This window comes from Muntiacus reevesi, chromosome 11 (genome assembly GCF_963930625.1).
Source record: "Muntiacus reevesi chromosome 11, mMunRee1.1, whole genome shotgun sequence".
NCBI classification, from domain to species: Eukaryota; Metazoa; Chordata; class Mammalia; order Artiodactyla; family Cervidae; genus Muntiacus; species Muntiacus reevesi.
In genome coordinates this window covers 21,747,669-21,768,386 of record NC_089259.1, presented here as the reverse complement: position 1 = coordinate 21,768,386, position 20,718 = coordinate 21,747,669, and the positions used below count along the sequence as shown (strand labels likewise).

Genomic DNA, 20,718 nt, shown 5'->3' with positions numbered 1-20,718 from the left:
CAGCTGGAACAGACTATGTGGGAATCAGCCGTAATTTAGACTTTGCACCTGGAGTCAACATGCAAACCATTCGTGTTATCATTTTGGATGATCTCGGACAACCAGTGCTGGAGGGTATTGAGCAATTTGAATTGGTGCTCCGAATGCCTATGAATGCAGCCCTTGGGAACCCCAGCAAAGCCACGGTGACCATAAATGATTCTGTCTCAGATTGTGAGTGTTTGTTAATTGATGATGATAAGTAAAAAGATAGGCTAGAGTTTACATAAATGTTAAGTAAAATGATAAACTAGGCTTTATATGGATGTGAATTTGAGCAAACCCCGGGAGATAGTGAAGGCCAGGGGAGCCTGGCGTGTGGCAGTCCACGGGGTCACATAGAGTCAGACACAACCGAGCGACTGAATAAGGGCAACAGCCTTTTCGAAGGGAAATGAGGGAAAGATCGGTTCCAGCTCTCAGTTTGCAAGTGGCCGTCTTTTCCGTATGTGTCTTTACATCCCCTTCTGTGTGTATCTATGTGTTTAAATTTCCCTTTTGTATAAGGGCGCCAGTCATATTGAATTAAGGCCCACACTGATGCCCTCGTTTTTCCTTCATTAGTTCTGTAAAGACCGTGTCTCCATATAAAGTCATATTCTCAGGTATTGGGTGTTAGGACTTCACTCTATGAACGGAGGGTGGGGGGTGGGGGTAGACGGACTGTTCATCCCATAATTATACCTTAGCTGACAAAGTCTTTCTTCTCCTGGTTGTTTTCTGATTGTTTTGATAGAATTAGACAGTCTCAGAAGAAAAACTTTTAGTCTTCCTTTCAAATTAAAATAAAAGTGAGATTGTTATCATTACCTTGCTTGTGGGTCAAGAACTCCCTCCCACAGGTGGGTGCAACTGCGTGAGATCGAACAGACCCTTGAGTATTAACGGTCTTTTCCCGCTTCTCCACACCAGACACTTTCTGTGACCTCTCTACCCCCAGACAGTCCAGAAATTACTCCTAAGGATATAACAAAGGCAAGGCTGTCTGACTCATCATCTAAAAGAAATTCTGAATAATCTTCTACCATGATGATCTTGACATTACTTGGAGGAGTCTAACCTATTGTCAATGAGATCTATAGCTAATTGACCTGGCATAGGTGTCACCTGTGTTTTATATAAAGGCTTCCCTGGTGGCTCAGATGGTGAAGAATCTGCCTGCAAATGCAGGAGACCGGGGTTCGATTCCTGGGTCAGGAAGATCCCCTGGAGAAGGGAATGGCAACCCACCCCAGTATTCTTGCCTGGAGAATCCCATGGACAGAGAAGCCTGGTGGGCTACAGTCCATGGGGTCGCAAAGAGTCAGACATGACTGAGCGACTAGCACTTCTTAATGCAATTTCACATGTATTATGTAATATACATATTATAGTCATTGTCATCTTTTCCATTATGGTTTGGGTAACTATGCTTGTAATTATGTACACAATCTTTAATGTTTTTCATATGAAGAAATTCTGAAAGACTCCTGATTAAGCAATATATATAGATGGTGGTGGGTTAGTCACTAAATCATGTCCAACTCTTGCAAACCAATGGACTATAGCCCACCAGGCTTCTCTGTCCATGGGATTCTCCAGGCAAGAATAGTGGAATGGGTTGCCATTTCCTTCTCCAGGGGATCTTCCCGACCCAGGAATTGAACCCAGGTCTCCGGCATTGCAGGCAGATTCTTTACTGACTGAGCTATGAGGGAAACCCAATGTATATAGATACAGATATCTTAAAGTCTCTGGTTTTGTCTACTTTTTCCCATTTCATTGCATCTCCCTACTCCACAAAAGAGGCAGAGCAAAATGTCAAGGATAAGGAAATCAGAACTCTGGGTTAAGTGGTTAGCTCAAGCCCAAAATACTGGCCAGTAACCGAGCGGAGACTGGGATCCGGTTCTTCTTGTTGTTGTTCTGGTATTCTTCCCACTGAACCATGTTTTCTGAAATTCCATTTTCCTCAAATTTCTGTTCACTTTGATTCAGGTATTTATGTTCTCGTGTTTTCTGCAGTACCTAAGATGCAATTCAAAGAACGAGTATATACTGGCAATGAAAATGATGGGCAGATAGTCGCCATGATCCACCGGAGTGGGGATATCCAATACCGGTCTTCAGTGAGATGCTACACGCGACAGGGCTCTGCACAGGTGATGATGGACTTTGAAGAGCGCCCCAACACTGACACCTCCATCATCACATTCCTCCCTGGTACGTTTCAGCTTGAAGCTTTCGTGTGGAGTCTGCAGAAGCCAAGTTTCGGGTATGAAGGATCTATCAAGGACACTTGATTCTACAAGTTCTTGATTCCCTCAAGCTTCTGACATGGTTTAATGTGCACTAGATAATAATAAAGTGAGGTTGATTTTAACAGGTTGAATGCATTTTCCTTTGGTTTCTTTGTCAGTGTATTGATTAGTTTGCAGTGATGTGCTATATTGTTTGGGCTTCCCTGGTGGATCAGTGGTTAAGAACCGGCCTGCCAATGCTGGAGATACAAGTATGATGCCTGGGTCAGGAAGATCCCCCTGGAGGAGGAAATGGCAACCCACTCCAGTATTCTTGCTTGGAAAATCCCATAGACAGAGGAGCCTGTCAGGCTACAGTCCATGGGGTCGCAAAAGAGTCAGACAGTACTGAGCACACACGCTATATTGTTTATTCAAAACTTATTCAGCAGAAAATGGCATGTACAGATTTTATAATAGTGGGAAAGACTTAGTGTTCAAATGATAGACATGAAAAGAAATAGGTGTCACGTTTTAAACATGGATTCAATGTCTTAAAATACTTGACTGCTTTGATCCAATAATTGTCTAAGAAACATGTGAAAAGTGAAAGTGAAAGTTGTTCAGTCGTGTCTGACTCTTTGCGGCCCCACGGACTATACCGTCCAAGAAACATGTGCTGTGATCCAATTGACAATGACCAACTGGTACAAATTTGCTAAATTTGCATCCTGATCATAATGTTAGAAATTTGTAAATGATATTGTCATTTGCACTTTCCCCCTTGTTTTCAGACATGAGTGACAAAACTTAAAGACAGACATTGAAGAAATTTCCTGTACAGACAGGAACCTGTCATTGCATACATTCAAACCTCATTGTTCATTCGGCAAATAGTAACTGAAGGCTTATTACATGCCAGACATTGCTCTTTGCACTACTGATGCAGCAAGGGACAAAACAACACCCCCGCCCTCATGGTGTTTATCTTCTAGCTGCAGAGGTATCCCTTACGGCTTAAGGGATGTGACTAACCTGCTGTCATGATTATTGTTCCAGGGGAGATCGAAAAGCCTTGCATCCTGGAGCTGATGGATGACGTATTGTATGAGGAGGTAGAGGAGCTCCGACTGGTTCTTGGCACCCCACAAAGCAACTCTCCTTTTGGAGCTGCAGTTGGGGAACAAAATGAAACTCTGATAAGGATCCGAGATGATGCTGATAGTAAGAAGCCGTGTCTTGTGCTCCGTTGTATATTGGGAACTGAAATCCATCTGTGTTCAAGTTTTAGGTGGCTCAGAAAATAAGCCCTTCTTCCTGTCTAGGCTTTTTAAGTGGTTGAGAAATAGGAAAAAGGGGACTTCCCAGGTGGTCCAGTGGTTAAGGCTCCACCTTCCAATGCAGATGGTGCAGGTTCGAACCCTATTTGGAGAATCGAGATCCCACATGCCATGTGGTGCAGCTAAATAAATAAAAAGAACTTTTTTAAAAAAAGATTGTTAAAAAGAAACAGGAAAAAGTCTAAGATAAATGGAGAATGCAGTGAACCGTTTACAACTGTCAGTTGATGTTGAAGAACATTGTTTATACGTAAATGCTGAGTCCAGAGCACTCATACTTGTTTGCTACTCCTCCTGCCTTCAGTGTGGGTAGTTCTGGGACAACAGTTTCCTCCCTCCCCTTCTGCAATCCAGTGGCCCACTCCTGTACAAATTTTTGGCACACAGAGACAGCCCAGAGCATGTGATTTCTGGGGGCTGGTTAATTTCCAAGAGAGGAGCTGGATCACGCATGCCCAGTTTCTCCTGACACACTCCCCAGTTATACTGAGTGAGGGGAGAGAAGGAAGCCCAGCATATGATATAATTTAAGCTCCTCCCACATGGAAAAGGGGCTTCCCAGAAGGCACTAGTAGTAAAGAACCCGTCTGCCAATGCAGGAGACGTGGGTTCAATCCCTGGGTCAGGAAGATCCCCTGAAGAAAGGCATAGCAACCCACTCCAGTATTCTTGCATGGAGAATCCCATAGTCAGAGGAGCCTGGCGGGCAGCGGTCCATAGGGTCCCAAAGAGTTGGATATGACTGAAATGACTTAACATGCACACACATGGGGGGAAAAAAAGCTGTCAGAAATAGAGGAAAAAGCATCCCCTTTACAAACTAATTTGCCCATGTTTCCCACTGTTTCAGAGACAATTATTAAATTTGGAGAGACCAAATTCAGCGTCAGTGAACCCGAAGAACCAGGACACTCAGTGGTTATAAAAATTCCAGTGATTCGCCAAGGAGACACTTCAAAAGTTTCCATCGTGAGAGTTCACACCAAGGATGGCTCGGCCACTTCTGGAGAGGACTATCACCCTGTGTCCGAAGGTATGGGGGCTCTCGGGGTGTGTCTGGGTGAGTCGTGCTCACACTGCATTGGTGCTGGTGTCCTTGAGAAAAAAAGAGAAATATCCATTCACCTGAAATACAAATACACATACTCCTTTAAGTTAACTTCCTTCAGAAAAACAAAGTCAATGGAATTTATTTCCAGGCATTTCCTTTTTGATTTACAGAGTATGTGTCTTAGGATTTAAGGAAATTTTGAGTAAAGTTGCTAGATGTTTTGAGTCTACTTTCATTTTCAACAATCTTTACCTTCGTTATGGTCATTCGATATTAAATAATAGCTTTCCAGAATATTCTATTACATGGAAAATGTGTGTCATAGCCAAGAAGATAGTCTTTTTTAGTTTTAGAATACCAACAATCCAAAATGTCAAGCTTGAAAATTTTGTGTTAATGGAAGGCAGTGAAAAGGGGGACAGATGAGCAACCATAGAGACCATGAATTCTCTGAGCTTCAGGAGTTTGTCATAAATACATTTCATCCATCCCTTTTCTTCTTCAAACTTTTGAATCATTTCACCATTTACTTTTAGAAGTATAAAGCAAATCAATTATTCTCTCTTTCTCTCTTTGGATTATTTACTGGCAAAATAGACATAAACTGATGTCCAAAATTAAGTTTATGAATTATTTGTAGTTAGTTGTCCTTATCCAGTTTGTTTCTAGTTTTCCACCTGCCACAGCCAACAGTTTTTGGTGATCATAGACTACAGGCATTCATCTTGGTCTGCTAACTTGAGAACAGTTTAGAAAGTGCCTAATAGTTACTAATCAGTCATTAACCGAGTTAATGAGACAGTAGGAAAAAATAGCATCTTCTACAATGGAGCATGTATTTTCTTTGCATATATGGTGAAAGTTTGATGAACTACTATAGAGCTTCAAAGTTATCCTCATATTATTTCCTATGTAAAAAATGATAATCTATTTGAAATAAATCACTTAAAATTGAAAAGGAGGGGAAAAAACTGATCAGCTATGAAATTATAAAATCTGAAATACGTATTTCTAACATAAGCATGTTTTACATGAAGGGAACATCTTCTAAGTATGTACAACATGACCTTTAACAGAAAATATTTTTCTTAGAAATAAAATAATTCTTTTTGCTAAAACAAAAACAAAGTCATATGTACATAGTAAATTGACAAATGAGGTCAGAAAAAACATAAAATGTTAAATCAAACTGTGTCTCTTTTGTCTTATAAATATTAGCATGCCATTTATAAATGCTTATAATAAAGATTTAGTCTTTCCTGAAACATAACATCTTTTTATGGACCAAATTGTGGTCAGTCCTTTACAATAAACAAAAAATGAAACATAGAATAAAAGTTGAAATATTTTTGTGTTAAAAATGTCTGAGGACTCTTCTGGCAGTCCAATGATTAAGACTTTGCCTTCCAATGCAAGGAGTGTGGGTTCAGTCTCTGATCAGGGAGCTAAGATTCCACATGCCTTTTTGCCAAAAAATCAGTACATCACAGACACAATATTATAACAAATTCAATAAAAAATTTTTAAATGTTCCACATCAAAAAAAAACAAAACTAAAAAATGACTGAAGTGGCAGATAAACACTATAAAGTGATTGAAGAAACAACTATTGTTTAGCGTGTATATGTAAGAAGACAGTAATTTAAGCGTTTAAAATAAATACTTAAGTTTTTGACTTCTTAGAAACTGGGTTTGTATAATTCACAGCATTACAGAACTCAGATGTTTATAAGGCTAAGACAAGCAATGAAAATGAGTAGATCAAGGAGGGTGTGAGGGAAAGATGGAGTAATGGAAATCTTCTTCAACCAAAAAGTCCATTCCCTGCTGAGCAAAACTTATATGGTCATAGCCAGATGACTGTATGCAGTCAGAAAAGTGCAAAAGATATGAAAAATCTGTATTTTCCTGTGATATCCCTGGATATTGAAGGACTGGAAACTAACTTTCCATTGCAACATCACCACAGGTCAAGCCAAACAAATTGGTGACCTGGAAGTGATCAGCTATTTTCACCCTCTGGAACAAGAAGCATAAGCCCTCCTGGGGTGGGAGAAATCTAAGACTGATGGACTCAAAGTACAGGCTAAGGCCAATGTGAGAAATGGCTTTACCAAGAAACGGAACTAATTTGAAAGATGAGTCTGGCTTACTAACACAACTTTAAAGAAAAAAATCTTTTTCATAACTGATGGAAGTAGGCAAAGAAAGATGCATTAAAGACACATTTTCTTCTGTCACGTTTTCTGTCATCTTAATTTAGAATTGTAATGATCAAATACTGCAGCATTTGTTATCTTCTCAGATTGGAATGATTATGCATTATATTCTTTATTTTCTCTCCTGAACCAATTTCTCAAAAGACATTGTAAAGCCCACAACATTTTTTATCCAAGTTTAGTCAGCTGCTTATTCATGAGTTCAATAAAATCAATTAATTTTTTAATATCTTGAGAATTTTAGAATAAATGATTAAAAGGGGATTATCATGATTGGGTTTAATTTTCATAACAATGAAGGGATTATTTTTAGTGAGGAGGAACAAGGTGAAAGCAAAAACACCATTAACACTTTTGTTAAAAACATGTTCTGCATTTCTAAGATTAACACCAACAACCAAAAGAAGTCTTTTCAAAATATAATTTGACGTGATGTTAAAAATTTCAACCATTTTATGCCCAGCTTTTTTAGATACACACATAATGAAAATACTATTCACACTCAGTAATATCTGTGTGATCATATATTTGACACATGTCCTATTGGTCTAGAAATTCTGGGAAATGAGAGGTGAGTTTGTCTGATTGTTCCAGCATTAGAATTATGAATTGCCTATTCCATCACTCTGCATTTTTTCAAACTGTGGATCAAAAAAATCAATTTAGTAGCTTATGATTAGTGTTTTCTTCTGGATAAAATGGAATGGAAAAATATTAGCATGCAAGGCATGTAGTGAGAATAGATGACGTTTTGAAAACGTTATTCATTTTATTCACACCCATACGTGCACACAAACAGATGTGAGTATGTTTACATAGTCTTAAGTATACTGGACCACAATATAAAATGTATTTCTCATTGCGGGTCATTGTCAAAGGTTACCAGAAACCTCTCAGATTCTTATGTAAAGGATTTAAACCTGTGATTTTGCATTTGTAGAAATTGAGTTTAAGGAGGGTGAAACCCAGCACATTGTTGAAATTGAAGTAATATTTGATGGTGTAAGAGAGATGAGAGAGGCCTTCACTGTTCACCTAAAACCTGATGAAAACATGATAGCAGAGACACAGGTAAGTAATCAGGTATGGATATAAAGTCATGGCCAGCATTTTATCAGGAAAAATGTGTGTAACCATCCCAAGTATACAGTTAAGTCATGGACTTTAGACTTGTATAAAGAAGATGCATATAATCTCTTTTCACCTCCTAAATAAATGTTTCCATTGGAAAACAAGAATGAAGAAATTCCTAAATTCCTTAGTGGTTCAATGGTTAGGACGCTATGCCTTTATTGCCAAGGACCTGCGTTCGATCCCTGATCAGAGAACTAAGATACCACAAGACAAGTGGCACGGCCAAAAAAAAGAAAAGATTCCTGTCTCTTTCTAGAAAAATCATGTTTGTAGGACGTCAAGGACTAGAGTCTCTGAGTCCCATGGCAGCCCAGTTTACCCTTTCCATTTTAGTCAATAATGATTGAATCTGGGATTAACCTTTGTGCTTTGTAGTCTCAGCACAAAGATGAGGCTATTAGTTTAGTGCATTAAACACACTCATTAAAACACACAACTCATTAAAACACACATTTTTAACCCACAAAACAATTTTCTAACCCCCAAAATTCCCACCTGTTCATCATAACTATTAAATTGATGTCCAGAGGCTCAAAGACTCAAATGTTATGGTCCTAACAATTCTTTTCTGTTTTCATTTAATTTTATTTTGTGTCATCAACCAGATTTTCTTCAAAATAAACATAATTTGCATAGAATTTTGACTTTTAACTCTAACTTTTAAAACTAAAGGATTTTTAAATTTTTATTTTATATTGGAGAATAGTTGATTAATAGTGTTGTGTGAGTTCTGGGTTTACAGCAAAGTGATTCAGTTATGCATATGGGTGTATCTGTTTTTTTTCAAGTTCTTTACCCATTTAGCTTATTACAGAACATTGAGCAAAGTTCCCTGTGCTATCCAGTAGGTCTTTGTTGTTTATCTATTTTAAATATAGCAGTGTGTACATGTTAGCCCCAAACTCCCATTCTATCGCTCTCCACCACCCTTCCCCGCCTAGTAACCATAAGTTCATTCTCTAAATCTGTTCATTTGTTTCTGTTTTGTAAATAAGTTCATTTGTATCATTTTTTTTAAGATTTCACATATAAGTGATATAAGAATTAAGGAACTGACCAATTTTTATATTATCTGTGCTTACATTTATTATATTTCTTTTGTATATTAGTGGTTTCACTATTAGTGGAGGATATTTTTCCCTTAAGTACAGGTATTTTTAATATTTTATAATTTTTGCTACTTGATGGTATTCAGAGTGCCTTGGGTTTTTTCAAGTCATAGTTAAAATTCAAGAAGTAGGGACAGCAAATCTTTTTCAAATATATGTCTTGATCACCTAAGAAATGAGCCTTTAACTTTTATGGAGCATTGTATTAACCTCTCCTGAGTAAGAGGAACAGAGATTCATTCAAATGACTTCAAGCGATCAAAGCCTCTTTTAAGAGGACACCGGTAAGTATAGGCTTAGAAACTGTGATGTGTCCTCAGATACTGGAAGGTGGCTCAGGAGCTAAGGCAAATTTATCAGCAAGGTGTTCCTATCACCCTACCAGCAGTAGGTGTTCACGGGACCCTCTTCTGTCTGTGACTCAGCTTCTCCCTCTGCCTTTGTTTCAGGCTGTGCTTCTGCTCATCTGAAGCTTCACTTTTCACGGCCATCCACTTCAGCAGGGTCCCCAGAATCTACCTTCTCCCATGGTGTCTTTCAGCTTTCCTCCCGCTATTAATTAATTGACTTTGTCATCGTCTTCCACTTTGCAACCCCAACAACACTCTACAACCAAGTTAGACTTAGCTAGTATCATTGCAATTTGGAGAAAAAATTACAACCACATACTTTGTGGGCCACTAGCCAACAGACTGCCCTGGGCTCAGGTACCCTCCCTTGGACATGCTAGGGTTATTAGAAACAAACCACATAGGACCGGTCACACTGCAGGGTCTCTGGGCATGACAACTGCTTTTATACTGAAATCATGTACTTGCCAAGTATTGTATTGTTCTGCACAATAGAAGCATCAGGAGTCTGATATTTCAATAATCATGGATAACTATCTTTTCCTTCAAGGCGACCAAAGCCATTGTGTATATAGAAGAAACGAACAGCATGGCCGATGTCACTTTTCCTTCCGTCCCTCAAGTTGTGTCCTTGCTGATCTACGATGACACTTCCAGGGCCAAAGAGAGTGCTGGACCTGTTTCTGGTTATCCTGTCGTCTGTATCACAGTGAGTAGGAAATGGAGGAAAATTGTAAAATAGTTAAAACAGTTATGAACATTAACCAAGGTAGCATGGGCTTTGCCATGATGAGATAAAAGTGGGAAAATACTGCAGGATTTACTCTTTGGTCTTTGGAAACGAAAATATTACTCAAGTGAAGCTCCCATTTTTCTCCCTTCATCTGACAAAGGTTTACTAACTGATGTGCCCATAGTGTGTATCTCATATTATCTCAGGATCTGTCACTGGGAGAAAAATTAATAAGATATAAACTTTGTGCTTGAGGAATTTAAAAATAAGGAAGAGGAAAATATGTACGAATTTATCACTCTACTATAAGGCACAATGAGCATTATCATGATACAAATTAGGAAATAGAACAGCAGCTCCACCTGTGAGGGGAGGTTTGGGATGGTCTGATGGAGTGTCACTAGTTTGAGTCACATAAGGAAACATCATTCCAGAATGAAGTGGTTGCATTACAAATGGCATATTATCATTACTTTTTTTAGTTACCATCTCTTTGCTATAAATTATAAGCACCTTGTGAGCAAAAATTCGGATACATTTGCTTATTTTATGTTGCTTTACAATTTTGGGTTAGTTTCTGCTGTACAACAGAGGGAATCAGCTGTGTGTCTGTATACACACGTCTCCTCTCTCAGGGCCTCCCTCCCACCTCTCTAAGTCATCACAGAGCTGAGCTGAGCTCTCTGCGCTCCCAGCAACTCCCCACTAGCTATCTATTTTATACATGGTAGTGTATGTACTGGGCTTCCCTGGTGGCTGAGACAGTAAAGAATTTGCCTGCAATGCAGGAGATATGGCTTTGATCCCTGGGTTGGGAAGATGCCCTGGAGAAGGAAATGGCAACCCACTGCAGTATTCTTGCCTGGAGAATCCCATGGACAGAGGAGTTTGACGGGCTACAGTCCACGGGGTCACAAAGAGTCAGACACACAACTGAGTGACTAACACACGTAGTGTATGTATCTCAACACTACTTTCCCAATTCATCCGACCCTTCCTTCCGCTGCTTATTTTTATATTGCAATATCTCGGGTTTAATGACCTATATGTAATAGGTATACAGTAAGTGTGTGTTGGATTATCAAGGCAAGCAATGATTATGTGGTACAAGTAATAGAAGTCTTGAAATATATTAAGGAACATGGACCTCATTTGTTGGGTAGCAGGGAGCTCTTGCCCAGAAGAATGACAGGAGCAGACAGGTTGTAGTGGAGTGTCACCATGGCAGCAATGGCCCCCTGACTAGAAAGGCTCTGAATTAGATAGAAAGGTGGTGCTGGGAATGGAAAGAAGGGGCCAGCTTACGAGACACAAAAAGAATCAACCAAGTTCCCTGGCCCACCGGACATGGGGGACAATATAAAGATGGGGGGAGTGAGGGAGAGAGAAAGACAGGGATGATCTGACAACTCTAGGGATGCGAGAGATGATGAATTGAGTGTCACTTTTACTCAAGTTATCAAGTTAAAGGTGGAAAAGCCCCATAAGCTGTTTGAAATGCAAGATCAGAGTCCTTGAAAGCTAGCATGGCTAGGAATGGGAATTTGAAAGTTGCATGAGTAGCATTGTTGACTTGGGGGGAAAAAGAGTAGCACTGAAGATAGTAGAGAGAATTTAAGAGGAATAATTTCCACCTTGTTCCATCCTGTGGCCCTAACACAGTTATTTGTTTCCCATAGGCTTGCAACCCTAAATATTCAGACTACGAAAAAACAGGCTCTCTTTGTGCAAGTGAGAACATCAATGACACTTTGACCCGGTACCGATGGCTGATCAGCGCTCCTGCGGGCCCCGACGGCGTGACCAGCCCCATGAGAGAAGTGGACTTTGACACCTTTTTCACTTCATCCAAGATGATCACTTTAGACTCCATATACTTCCAGCCTGGCTCCAGAGTGCAGTGTGCGGCTCGAGCTGTGAATGCTGACGGCAGTGAAGGCTTGGAGCTGATGAGTCCCATTGTGACCATCGGCAGAGAAGAAGGTAGTACATGGTGGTTTTCACAACATGTTCACTGGAATACCAAGGAATGTTATATATGTCTAATTTCTAGTTATTCATTCATCCAAATGCCACATGTATTCTGTGATATGTTGATAATTTTAAATGATAAAGTGAAAGTGTTAGTCACTCAGTTGTGTCTGACTCTTTGCAACCCTATGGACCATAGCCCACCAGGTTCCTCTGTCCATGGGATTTTCCAAGCAAGAATACTGGAGCAAGTTACCATTCCCTTCTCCAGGGGATCTTCCCAACCCAGGAATCAAACCCTGGTTTCCTGCATTGCAGGAGGATTCTTTACCATCTGAGCCTTTGCTGCTCTTAAAATGATAGGTATTTTAAAATGATAATCTATTTTCACAAAAATAGTCATTAGAAAACAAACATATACTCATTGTTCATTTTTCAGTCACTGTGCAAATGTCACAATTTTGCTGGAATATGAAAAATAAGCATGATTCCTGCCCTCCCAGTGTTCACACTCAAGTTGAAGACAGACGCATTTTAGTCTGGCAGGGGCACAGAAATGCAGGTCATTGTGATGAGTTCTAATCTGAATGGATCATGAAAGGTTTCATCAAAGAGGAGATGCTCAAGCTGAATCTTGAAAACGGGAGTGGGGGGAAGGCATAAGCAATGACTCATAAACGCATGAAGAAACCTGGAGTATTCTGGGAGCTGCAAGCAGAAAAATAAGCAACATGTGAAGGAGAGGAGGGGCAATCAGATGAAGCAGATGGTACACGTGGGTCAGATCTGGGCAGGGTGGCTCATGTGAAGGTGTGAAGCCAGGGCACTCCCAACTGGTTGTTGGATGAGGAGGAGTTTGCTGGGTCAGTAGGGGAAGGACAGTCCAAGAACAGAGGTATGTAAGAGTATCTATACTTTATTATTACAAGGGAGTTCATAAGGGATGTACATACTGTAAGAAACCATATAGAGAGAGAAAGCTACATATTTTGATCTCAAGACTCTCTGATTCTAGTTTCTGTTTCTAAAATGAGTACATTTTTAGCTTTATTTTATTACAAATAATGTATATTTTATGATTAGTCTTAAGTATTTAATTCTAGGATAACAATCTCATTCATTTATTTAGTTAAGCTACAGTTACTTTTTTCCTGTTGCTTTCCAATCATTTTTACTATGTCTGTTTATATTAAAATGATCTTGTGAATGTGGCTATAACTGATGATGAGGCAGGACTGGAGCCCAGACACAGTGAAGGTGGGAAATAGATGTGGCTGGAGACAACATTGAAAAGACAGGAAATCTACTTTATAAATTAACCTTTTTCCTGGCAGAACTTTTAAACTAGAGTTTTAAAATAGCTCTTTATAAAGCTACTTTATATATATATATATATATATATATATATATATAATTTTTATAAGATTCTATTTCTAAAAATTCCATTTGTATACAATTCTTCAGAAGTATGTTGGTTGCAGCAAGAAAGGTTATATGGACCATCTCCTACCCTTATATATTCAGGATCAATATATATTGATAAACTGTGTAGTAAACATGTTCTTTTATCAGGATTACAATGTATGATTTTTAAGTTTCTTTTTTTTCCCATTTATTTTTATTAGTTGGAGGCTAATTACTTTACAATATTGTAGTGGTTTTTGCCATACATTGACATGAATCAGCCATGGATTTACATGTATTCCCCATCCCGATCCCCTCTCCCACCTCCCTCCCCATCCCATCCCTCTGGGTCATCCCAGTGCACCAGCCCCGAGCACTGTCTCATGCATCCAACCTGGGCTGGTGATCTGTTTCACCTTTGATAATATACATGTTTCGATGCTGTTCTCTCAAAACATCCCACCCTCGCCTTCTCCCACAGAGTCCAAAAGTCTGTTCTGTACATCTGTGTCTCTTTTTCTGTTTTTCATATAGGGTTATCATTACCATCTTTCTAAATTCCATATATATGCATTAGTATACTGTATTGGTCTTTATCTTTCTGGCTTACTTCACTCTGTATAATGGGCTCCAGTTTCATCCATCTCATTAGAACTGATTCAAATGAATTCTTTTTAATGGCCAAGTAATATTCCATGGTGTATATGTACCACAACTTCCTTATCCATTCGTCTGCTAATTGGCATCTAGGTTGCTTCCATGTCCTGGCTATTATAAACAGTGCTGTGATGAACACTGGGGTGCACGTGTCTCTTTCAGATCTGGTTTCCTTGGTGTGTACGCCCAGGAGTGGGATTGCTAGGTCATATGGCAGTTCTATTTCCAGTTTTTAAAGAAATCTCCACACTGTTCTCCATAGAAACTATACTAGTTTGCATTCCCACCAACAGTGTAAGAGGGTTCCCTTTTCTCCACACCCTCTCCAGCATTTATTGCTTGTAGACTTTTGGATAGCAGCCATCCTGCCTGGCGTGTAATGGTACCTCATTGTGGTTTTGATTTGCATTTCTCTGATAATGAGTGATGTTGAGCATCTTTTCATGTGTTTGTTAGCCATCTGCATGTCTTCTTTGGAGAAATGTCTGTTTAGTTCTTTGGCCCATTTTTTGATTGGGTCGTTTCTTTTTCTGGAATTGAGCTGCAGGAGTTGCTTGTATATTTTTGAGATTAATCCTTTGTCTGTTGCTTTGTTTGCTATTATTTTCTCCCATTCTGAAGGCTGTCTTCTCACCTTGCTTATAGTTTCCTTTGTTGTGCAAAGCCTTTAATTTTCATTAAGTCCCATTTGTTTATTTTTGCTTTTATTTCCAATATTCTGGGAGGTGGGTCATAGAGGATCCTGCTGTGATTTATGTCAGAGAGTGTTTTGCTATATTCTACTCTAGGAGTTTTATAGTTTCTGGCCTTACATTTAGATCTTTAATCCATTTTGAGTTTATTTTTGTGTATGGTGTTAGAAAGTGTTCTAGTTTCATTCTTTTACAAGTGGTTGACCAGTTTTCCCAGCACCACTTGTTAAAGAGATTGTCTTTTTTCCATTGTATATCCTTGCCTCCTTTGTTGAAGATAAGGTGTCCATAGGTATGTGGATTTATCTCTGGGCTTTCTATTTTGTTCCATTGATCTATATTTCTGTCTTTGTGGCAGTACCATACTGTCTTGATGACTGTGGCTTTGTAGTAGAGCCTGAAGTCAGGCAGGTTGATTCCTCCAGTTCCATTCTTCTTTCTCAAGATTGTTTTGGCTATTCGCGGTTTTTTGTATTTCCATACAAATTGTGAAATTATTTGTTCTAGTTCTGTGAAGAATGAAATCCCTTGCATTCCTATGCACTAACAATGAGAAAACAGAAAGAGAAATTAAGGAAACAATACCATTCACCATTGCAACAAAAAGAATAAAATACTTAGGAGTATATATACCTAAAGAAACAAAAAACCTATACATAGAAAACTATAAAACACTGATGAAAGAAATCAAAAAGGACACAAGCAGATGGAGAAATATACTATGTTCATGGATTGGAAGAATCAATATTGTCAAAATGACTATATTACCCAAAGCAATCTATAGATTCAATGCAATCCCTATCAAGCTATCAATGGTATTCTTCACAGAACTAGAACAAATAATTAAGTTTCTTTTAAAACCAAAGTATTGTGTTGGTGCCAAAAAAAATTAAACAATGATTTTAAATGAATCACCCTTAATTAATAAAACAGACATGCATGATTCTAGGGCCTGATTCTGATTTTGTTGACATTCTCATAAATACCTTTTGAACTGTGGTGTTAGAGAAGACTCTTGAGAGTCCCTTGGATTGCAAGGAGATCCAACCAGTCCATCCTAAAGGAAATCAGTCCTGACTATTCATTGGAAGGACTGATGCTGAAGCTGAAACTCCAATACTTTGGCCACCTGATGCAAAGAACTGACTCATTGGAAAAGATCCTGATGCTAGGAAAGATTGAGGGCAGGAGAAGGGGATGACAGAGGATGAGATGGTTGGATTGCATCACTGATTCAATGGATGTGAGTTTGAGCAAGCTCTGGGAGTTGGTGATGGACAGGGAAGCCTGGCGAGCTGCAGTTCATGGGGTCACAAAGAGTCAAGACACAACTGAGCAACTGAACTGACACTTACTTTTCTCCTCTTGTTTTTCAGTCATTTTTACTGTATCTGTTTATATTAAAATGATCTTGTGAATATGACCATAACAGATGATGTGCAGCACATGTTAAATCATGTTGAACAGTAACTGTTTTTTTCACAAGCTTTAGAAGATACTCCAAGTCTTAAGAAGTAGCCATTGAACTGTCTGCTGGGATTACTTCTCACACCATGGTCTTTTGATTCCTCATAATATCTACTCTCAGCAATGCCTTGGTCCACAGAGAATTTTAAAGTACATAGAAAAATAATAGTGCCTATTAAAAATATATATACTTTAGGTGTCAACCGTAATCTTCTTTTAGCATAAATGTATATTCATTGTGCCTTAGGTCTTTGCCAGCCTCGAGTGCCTGGGATAGTGGGAGCAGAGCCCTTCTCAGCTAAACTGCGCTACACGGGCCCCGAGGACCCAGAGTACACGAACCTCATCAAACTCACCGTCACGATGCCCCACATAGACGGTAGGTGACTTGGGTAAGCAAAGCCGTGGAGATAGTTTGGGCTTCTCTTTACCTGGTTTATTTTCCTGAATACAGGTAGAGCTCATTTCATTGCACTTCGCAGATACTGTGGTTTTTACAAGTTGAAGGTGGGTGGCAACCCTGCTTCCAGCAATCTGTTGGCACCATTTTCCCAACAGCATCTGCTTGCTTACCTCTCTATGCCACATTTTGGTAATTCTCTCAATATTTCAAAACCCCCACTAGCAAAAAGATTTTGATTCACTGAAGGCTCAGGTGATGGTTAGCATTTTTCAACAATAAAATATTTTTCAGTGAAGATGGATCCACTGTGTTTTAGACATGATGCTATTACACACTTTACAGTATAGTTGCACTGGGAAACAAAAAAAAATTCGTGGAACTCACTTCATTTCGATATATACTTTATTGCGGTGATCTAGAACCAAACTGGCAGTATCTCTGAGGTCTGCCTGTTTTCTGAATAACCAAGTGTACAATAAATGCTCAGTTTACAACTTAAGTTTCAAGCCTTGCTTCTTTTGAGTGTTTTTTGCAATCTGTCTGCTCAGTTTTATTTTTTCTGACAATTTCAGCACTTAAAATTAGGTAAATGTCATACATGTCACAACACAATGAAACAAAGCTTTGGTTGATGTGCTATTTTTTATGAAATGGCATAGTGTGCCTTCAAAACTCTTAAATTTGGACTTGCATTAAAACACATGGTATCTCAATGCCTACCTTCAACATCTATTTGCTATTTCATAGCAAGAATCTCATAAATCTCTGCCAATGTTTATTGCAACAGCTAAGACATTTCTTAGCCGTTAAAATAAGACAAAAATGCCCCTAATAATGTTAAATTTTGTGTTCATTTTCTCTGGATAGGGAACTGTGGCCAGAATTTCTAAATTAGTAACTTTATCCACACCTTAGGAACATTTCCTCATGTACAGAAGACATTTTCACATTCTATTCCTCTTAATTCACTTTATAGCTAAAGTATATAAATATTAATTCTATTACTTGGTACGTTAGTTATAGTTTAAGTAGCTAATGGAGAGGCAATATTAGGCAATATAGGTAATATTACAAACTAAAATATATATATATGCATGTATGTGTGTGTGTATATATATATGTATGTATGTGTGTGTGTATATATATATATATATATATATATATATATATATATGAGAAGGAAATGACAACTGGCTCCAGCATTCGTGCCTGGGAAATCCCATGGACAGAGGATCCTGACAGGCTACAGTCCATGGCGTTGAAAAGGAGTCAGACACAACTTAGAGACTTAACAGCAAATATGTATGTATGTATATGTATAAGGTAGAATTATACATAAGGTAGAATTTATCTGCCTCATAAAAAAGGACATTATTTTGCCTTGTCTGCTTATTGCATACCCAAATTTTTGCTATATGGACAGCAATCTGCCCCTCCTTATTTCATAGTGTAAAGTTGCATTCATGTTTGACCGCCCTACCTTTAGACCCCTGTGAGCTCTCACCATGTGAGAGGTGTGACTCAGACATGCAGACAGTGGAGGAGACCATCAGGGAAGGGCAGACTTATAACAGTCCTTCCTAATAGAAAGACTGGTCCCTCATGCATCTCCTAGAGCTTGACTTAGCATTTTCTAAGACAGTCAATGCTCATAGCTCTGCAGAAGCTGACCAGTTCTTTCGTGGGGCCAGCATTTTGCTCTGGGAGAATCTAAGAAGGAGAGGTAGAAAAGATTCCAGGAGAAAACCTCTTTCATAGCCCTTTTTGCTGCATTGCTTACCACAAGGTTCAACAAACTAGGTCCCGTGGGCTGAATCTAATCTGCTGCCTGTTTCTGTGTGGTCTGCAAGCTAAGAATGCTTTTTACATTTTTAAATGTTTAGAATAAACCAAAAGAGGAACATTTCATGATGCATGAAAATTATTTAAAATTATGCTGCTGCTGCTGCTGCTGCTAAGTCGCTTCAGTCGTGTTCGACTCTGTGCGACCCCACAGACGGCAGCCCACCAGGCTCCCCTGTCCCTGGGATTCTCCAGGCAAGAACACTGGAGTGGGTTGCCATTTCCTTCTCCAATGCATGAAAGTGAAAAGTGAAAGTGATGTCGCTCAGTCGTGTCCGACTCCTAGCATCCCCATGGACTGCAGCCTACCAGGCTCCTCCGTCCATGGGATTTTAAATTATAATCCCTAATAGAGGCTTCTTGCACACAGTTATGTGAATTCCTTTACAAACCATCTATGGCAACCTTGGCTCTGAAATCACAACTCTAAACAGTTGCAGCAGATCCTTATGGCTCACAAATCCTAAAATATTTACAATTTGAGTCTTTGTAGAAGAAGTTGGGCAATTCTTATCCAATACTCTATGGAGGTAGTTTTCAAAACTTTTGGTCTTAGGGCACACTCAAAATTATAGCCACAAATACCTTTCATTTTTGTGGGTTATAGCCTCAAGTATTAACTGGATTTAAAATCAAAATTGAAGAATTGTTAAATATTTATTCATTAATGTTAAAAAATAACAAGAAATCCATTACATGTTAACATGAAAAATACACTTTTAAGAACTATACTTTATAAAACAAAACAAAAGAATGGCATTGTTTCACATTTTTAAAAACATCTTTAGTGCCGGGCTTAATAAAAGACAGCTGGATCCTTATATCTATTCAACCTATTACAATATATGATTTAGTTTAGACTGGAAAAATCCATTGTACACCACTGAGAAAATAAGCATGAAGAAGTCAAATAATACCTTAGAGTCATGAAAAGAACATTAGTATTACAGATTTCCTGAAAAATTCTCAGGATCCTCAGGGGTCCTAAATACCACTTTAATAATCATTGAAAAAGAAAGTGAAAGTGTTAGTCGCTTAGTGGTGTCTGACTCTGCGACCTCATGGACTGTATCCCGCCAGGCTCCTCTGTCCTTGGGATTTTCCAAGCAAGAATACTGCAGTGAGTTGCCATTCCCTTCTCCAGGGGATCTTCCCAACCCAGAGATCGAAGCCTGGTTTCCTGCATTGCAGGCTCTTCTTTACCATATGAGCCATCACTGCTCACTTATCTTTTCAAGAAATAAAGAGATTGTGAAGCAAGGGTTCAAAGCCCTTTGCTGTTGGTGAAAATGGTGACAGTGATTATCACAATTCCTTGTAGGCATGCTCCCCATAATCTCTACCAAAGAGCTTTCCAACTTTGAGCTCACACTCAGCCCTGATGGCACCCGTGTTGGAAACCACAAGTGCTCCAACCTCTTGGATTACACCGAAGTAAAGACCCACCACGGTTTCTTGACTGATGCTACCAAAAATCCAGAAATAATTGGAGAGACATATCCTTACCAGTACAGCTCGTCTATCAGAGGTTCCAATACCTTACGCTTCTACCGAAACCTGAACCTGGAGGCCTGCTTATGGGAGTTTGTTAGCTACTATGACATGTCCGAGCTGCTCACTGACTGTGGCGGGACCATTGGAACCGATGGACAGGTATGAACCTTTAACATCTGAGCATTGGTCACTGGACAAACTGGTTGGACAGAAGTCCTGGCTTCTGTTTTCCATCTTGGTGATGTAGGTTATTGGGCACAAAAAAGAGTAGGTGATTGGCATGAGTGCTATAAAAACCCATGTCTATTTCTAGAAATCTATGTCTTTTTTTAAGCAATGGGTCAGTAGCATTATCTTTGGATTGAAATGACACCATATAACTATGCGGTAAGCTCCAAATCTACTCTGATATTATAAAACTGCAAATACTAATTTCTCTTCAAAGTATACATTTGCATTTTTTGTGTTGTATTCCAGATGCCTGGGATGTATCATGAACCATCTAAAATAAGGATTTGGTCCTCAGAGTCCGTCCAGTTTTTCTCCCTCCTTACTTTCTTCTTCATCTACCTTCTTTCTCTCCTTCTACCTCCA

General features: G+C 39.1%; 1 protein-coding gene across 1 annotated transcript in view; it reads left to right on the top strand.

Annotated features, from left to right (window-relative positions):
• FREM2 (FRAS1 related extracellular matrix 2) overlaps positions 1 to 20,718 on the top strand; it is a 158,620-nt gene that overhangs the window by 114,228 nt on the left and 23,674 nt on the right. Inside the window, exons 8-16 of the mRNA XM_065902066.1 lie at positions 4 to 213; positions 2,044 to 2,241; positions 3,318 to 3,482; positions 4,449 to 4,631; positions 7,809 to 7,939; positions 10,012 to 10,170; positions 11,874 to 12,177; positions 16,633 to 16,764; positions 19,952 to 20,283. Coding sequence (XP_065758138.1) covers positions 4 to 213; positions 2,044 to 2,241; positions 3,318 to 3,482; positions 4,449 to 4,631; positions 7,809 to 7,939; positions 10,012 to 10,170; positions 11,874 to 12,177; positions 16,633 to 16,764; positions 19,952 to 20,283 — 1,814 coding nt within the window. The remainder of the gene's footprint in view (positions 1 to 3; positions 214 to 2,043; positions 2,242 to 3,317; positions 3,483 to 4,448; positions 4,632 to 7,808; positions 7,940 to 10,011; positions 10,171 to 11,873; positions 12,178 to 16,632; positions 16,765 to 19,951; positions 20,284 to 20,718) is intronic.